This window comes from Triticum aestivum, chromosome 2B (assembly GCF_018294505.1).
Source record: "Triticum aestivum cultivar Chinese Spring chromosome 2B, IWGSC CS RefSeq v2.1, whole genome shotgun sequence".
Classification (NCBI taxonomy): domain Eukaryota; kingdom Viridiplantae; phylum Streptophyta; class Magnoliopsida; order Poales; family Poaceae; genus Triticum; species Triticum aestivum.
In genome coordinates, this window is record NC_057798.1 from 798956485 (window position 1) to 798960499 (window position 4015).

The window sequence follows — 4015 nt, forward strand, 5'->3', positions numbered from 1 at the left end:
CTTCGTTGGGCATGTATTCTTTCTAACTATCTTCACTTGCATAATGTGGTTTCTATCATTATATCCTACCAGTTATTAATTCATGATTTATCTATGGTTTTTATGTTTTATAGGTCATCTTTATGCCAGTCTAGTTAATATAGATGATACATTGACAATCAATCATCCATGTAATCTTCATCGAATGAGGTATGTAGAGTGCCCACACTTAAATGTTGGATTTTGGTTGTATTTGTTGAACACCAAGTAATATTTATCTAATATTCTAGTGAGCTCTTCCATAGTTGAGTTGTACATGCTTTTTTTTCATTCATAAACTTCACCACACCTGGAAATTATTTCTGCCTCCGCCACTGCTAATACCGCGGAGCCCCTTGATTCGCTGCAATAGAAGCAGAGCAATCCTTCTTGATGTTCTTCAGCCTTCCGACCACGTCGCTCATGCTCACCCTCTGGTCCGGAGAGTCGGTCGAGCACTCTAGACCTAGCTTGAATGTCGACACGAGAAAGCTAGTGTTGGAGGCAGTGGAAGGCAATTCCAATGGCGGAGCATTAGTCTGGTGATGAAAGCCATGACTGCTTATCTCTTCAAGCTGCAGCAGCTTATTGTCAACAACGTCGACAAGTCTTGCTGGAAATGCTCGGGAAACCCATTGTCTGAGGCTAGAATCGCCAACGAATATGGGGTCCGTGGGCCTCTTCCCGGTGAAGACTTCGAGCAGCATGATCCCGAAGCTGAACACGTCGCTCTTCCGTGATGCCTTCCCCATGTATGCAAGCTCTGCTCAAGAAAAAAATCAGCAGATTTAGCTAACCAAATTAATAGATGATGGCTTGCCAAATAAATTGTAAGAGCATGGTCGTGGCATGTGCCTACCTGGGGCCATATAACCAATTGTCCCTGGCATACTCGCTGAGATCATGGAGTTGTCATCGCCAAGAAGTAACTTCGCAATGCCAAAGTCAGCGACATGCACCGTCATGTCCTCATCAAATAACACATTGCTAGGCTTCAGGTCACAGTGTAGGACAACTTGACCGTGATGATGATGTAGATACTCCATTGCCTCCGACACGCCAAGCATAATGTCCAGTCTCTTGATGAATCCTAGTGGTTCACTATTTCCATAGTGCAAGTGTGTCTCCAAGCTACCATTGGGCATGTACTGGAGCAGCAGAGCTCTGAAATCCAAGTTGGAACAGGTATTCAGTATCTGTATCAAGTTGCGATGCCGAGCCATCCGCAACACTTGACATTCAGCATCAAAGCTCCTCACAGCCTGCTCGAATTGCATGTTGAGCACTTTTATCGCGACCACCAAACCATCGTCCAGTTTGCCCTTGAAAACTTTGCCAAAACTTCCAACTCCAAGTAGGTTGTCCACGTTGAAATTTTCAGTGGCACGGGCAATCTCATGGTAGGATACTAGCCTATGGCTGATCGGATCAGGCATGGTAATAGAAGTCAGAACAGTCAGTTGATGCTTATTTTTCTTTCTGAACATTAGGCATAAGAAAATTGCTATAACTCCGACTGCTATTATGACAGTTGGGAGCACAAATCTTAGCAAGTGTTTGTTGGTTGGGTGAGAATGGCCAAGGCATGGCGAAAATCCAAGATGTGGGGCGCCACACAATCCAGTATTTCCCATCAAGGATTGTGCACTGATGTTTGAGAAAATACCTTCATCTGGTATCTCACCTTGGAATTTGTTGAATGAGAGGTTCAAGCTAGTCAGAGAAGTAAAGTTGGAAAAATACTTTGGGATAGTGCCAGACAAGTTGTTCAAAGATAGGTCCAATGCCTCTAGGATGATTAAGTTTTTGAAAGAGTCTGGGATTGGACCTTGCAGCTCGTTGTGTGATAGATCAAGGTACCTTAACAGATCATGCTGTCCAAATGAAGTTGGGAGGCTACAAACCAAGTTGTTGGCAGATATATCTACCGTGTCTATTGCTTCCATGGAACCAAGATCCGGGTACAATCCACCGGTAAAGGAGTTGTTTGATAGAAATAATTGGCGAAGGTTACTGAGGTGGAATAAACTTTCAGGTATGGTCGAAAACAAGTCATTATGTGCTAGGGAAATGATTTCTAGCATACCTAAGTTACCAACACCATTTGGTATGGCACCAGAAAAATTATTTTCTTGGAGAGATAATATGTGCAATCTTGTCAGATTACCAATTTGAGATGGGATTGGGCCAGACAGGGTATTCGCAGTTAGGTCAAGTACCTCGAGATTCTGCAACAGTGCAATGGATTTAGGGATTATGCCTGTTAGTTGGTTGTAACACAAGCTTATTACTGTCAGATCACTTAGATTTGTGATTGATGCTGGAAAACCACCAGTTAAATGGTTTCTGTCTGCATCAAAGTATGTCAAGTATCTAGAGAGGTTTCCAACGTGATCGGGAATGACCCCGGTGAAAGAACAGTTATCTATTTCTAGTGTTCGGAGTTGTATGCAGTTGGATAAAGTGTCCAAGAAATCAAGTGTTCCCTCAAGAGGATTGCTTCCGAAAGCGAGCATCTCAAGGGCTTTGAGGTTCCCAATAGTTTTTGGGATTGGTCTAGTTAACTGGTTCGATGCTAGTTTTAGTGTAGACAATTTGGATAGGTTACCAAAAAAAGCTGGAAATGACCCTGCTAGTTGATTATGTGAAAGATCTAAATGCGTGAGTTGACTCATTTGTCCTAATTTGTGAGGAATCTTTCCGCTTAGGCTGCAAGATGAAAGGTCAAGTATACTGAGCATAGTAAGATTATCAAGCTCACTTGGAATCGAACCTACAAGGTCATTTCCACCTATACTAAGGAAAGTGAGAAGTGGCAATTCACCGAGCCATGTTGGGACGAAGTCTAGAAAGGAGTTCACGGGCAGAGTAAGTTCTTGGAGGTGTTTGCATGATCCGAGTCCTGGTGGAATTTGACCTGTGAAATTGTTTTCACCAATATGAAACTCTTGCAACATCGGCAGACTAAAGCTTTGGTTGCTAGGGAAGGATCCTGTCAAGTAATAGTTTCCCGCGAGGCTCATAACCTGTAATCTGGACATGTTGAACATGATTAGAGGTACCGGACCAGATAGTTGATTTGCTTGCAAGTTGAGGTACTCAAGCATGGGACACGAGGCAATACCAGGTGGTATCGGACCTGTTAGGCTGTTGTTCCCTAAGCCAAGAACAACTAACAAAGGCGTGTTGTTGAACAATTGATTTGGTATTAGGCCACTTAAGTCGTTTGTCCCAAGTTGTATGTTCCTAAGATTGCCCAAGCTGTGCAGATCATTCGGTATTTGCCCAGAGAGAGCATTCTTTAATAGAACAAGGGCTTCTAGCTTTGTGAGGTTTGCTATGGTACGAGGGATTATACCTGACAATTCGTTAAGGCCAAGATCAAGAACAACGGGACGACTCAATCTACCAATATCAGGTGGGATGGAGCCCGTGAGGTTTGTGTTGGTGAGGTTTAAGACATGGAGGAAAGAGAGATTACCAAGATGCGGGGAGACCGTCCCTTTGAGCGGCATGCCTGGCAGCACCAGAGCGGTAACGCGCTGCCGATGCCGGCTGCAAGAGACGCCAACCCAGTGGCAGAAGGATGTGCCGGTTGTCCAGTTCTGACCAAGAATGCCAATAGGATCGGAGAGCTGAGCCTTGAACTCGAGCAGCGCGGCGAGGTCAGTGCCATTGTTGCTAGGAAGGGAAGGAGCAGCGAGCACGGTCATTGGCAATAGGAAGAGAAGTGCGAGTATCATGAGGGGAAATGCCATGGCCATGGACAGTGCTAGCAGCTCGCACTATTTAAGAGCATGGAATTTGTGGAGTGTTATATGCCTGCTACTTATAGAGCTCTTCCATGGTACATCTCAAATAAAAGAAGTCATGAGTTTAGTCCTAGCCACTGACTGAAAATGGTTGGTCAGAAAAGCAAGACCGTGACTCGATGCATAAAGCTTGTTGATGTAAACTGTGGCCTCTCTGTTGGTGTTAGTGGTATTTAGTGCTTGGA

The 4015-nt window shown here is 44.3% G+C and overlaps 1 protein-coding gene across 1 annotated transcript; it reads right to left on the reverse strand.

Annotated features, from left to right (window-relative positions):
• Window positions 1–356: 356 nt before the first annotated feature.
• LOC123042861 (probable LRR receptor-like serine/threonine-protein kinase At3g47570) lies at window positions 357–3782 on the reverse strand. The gene is made up of 2 exons (XM_044465233.1): window positions 878–3782; window positions 357–781 (listed from the first exon to the last, which is right to left on the reverse strand). The coding sequence occupies exons 1-2, from the start codon at window positions 3780–3782 to the stop codon at window positions 357–359; spliced, it is 3330 nt and encodes a 1109-aa protein (XP_044321168.1).
• Window positions 3783–4015: the final 233 nt, after the last annotated feature.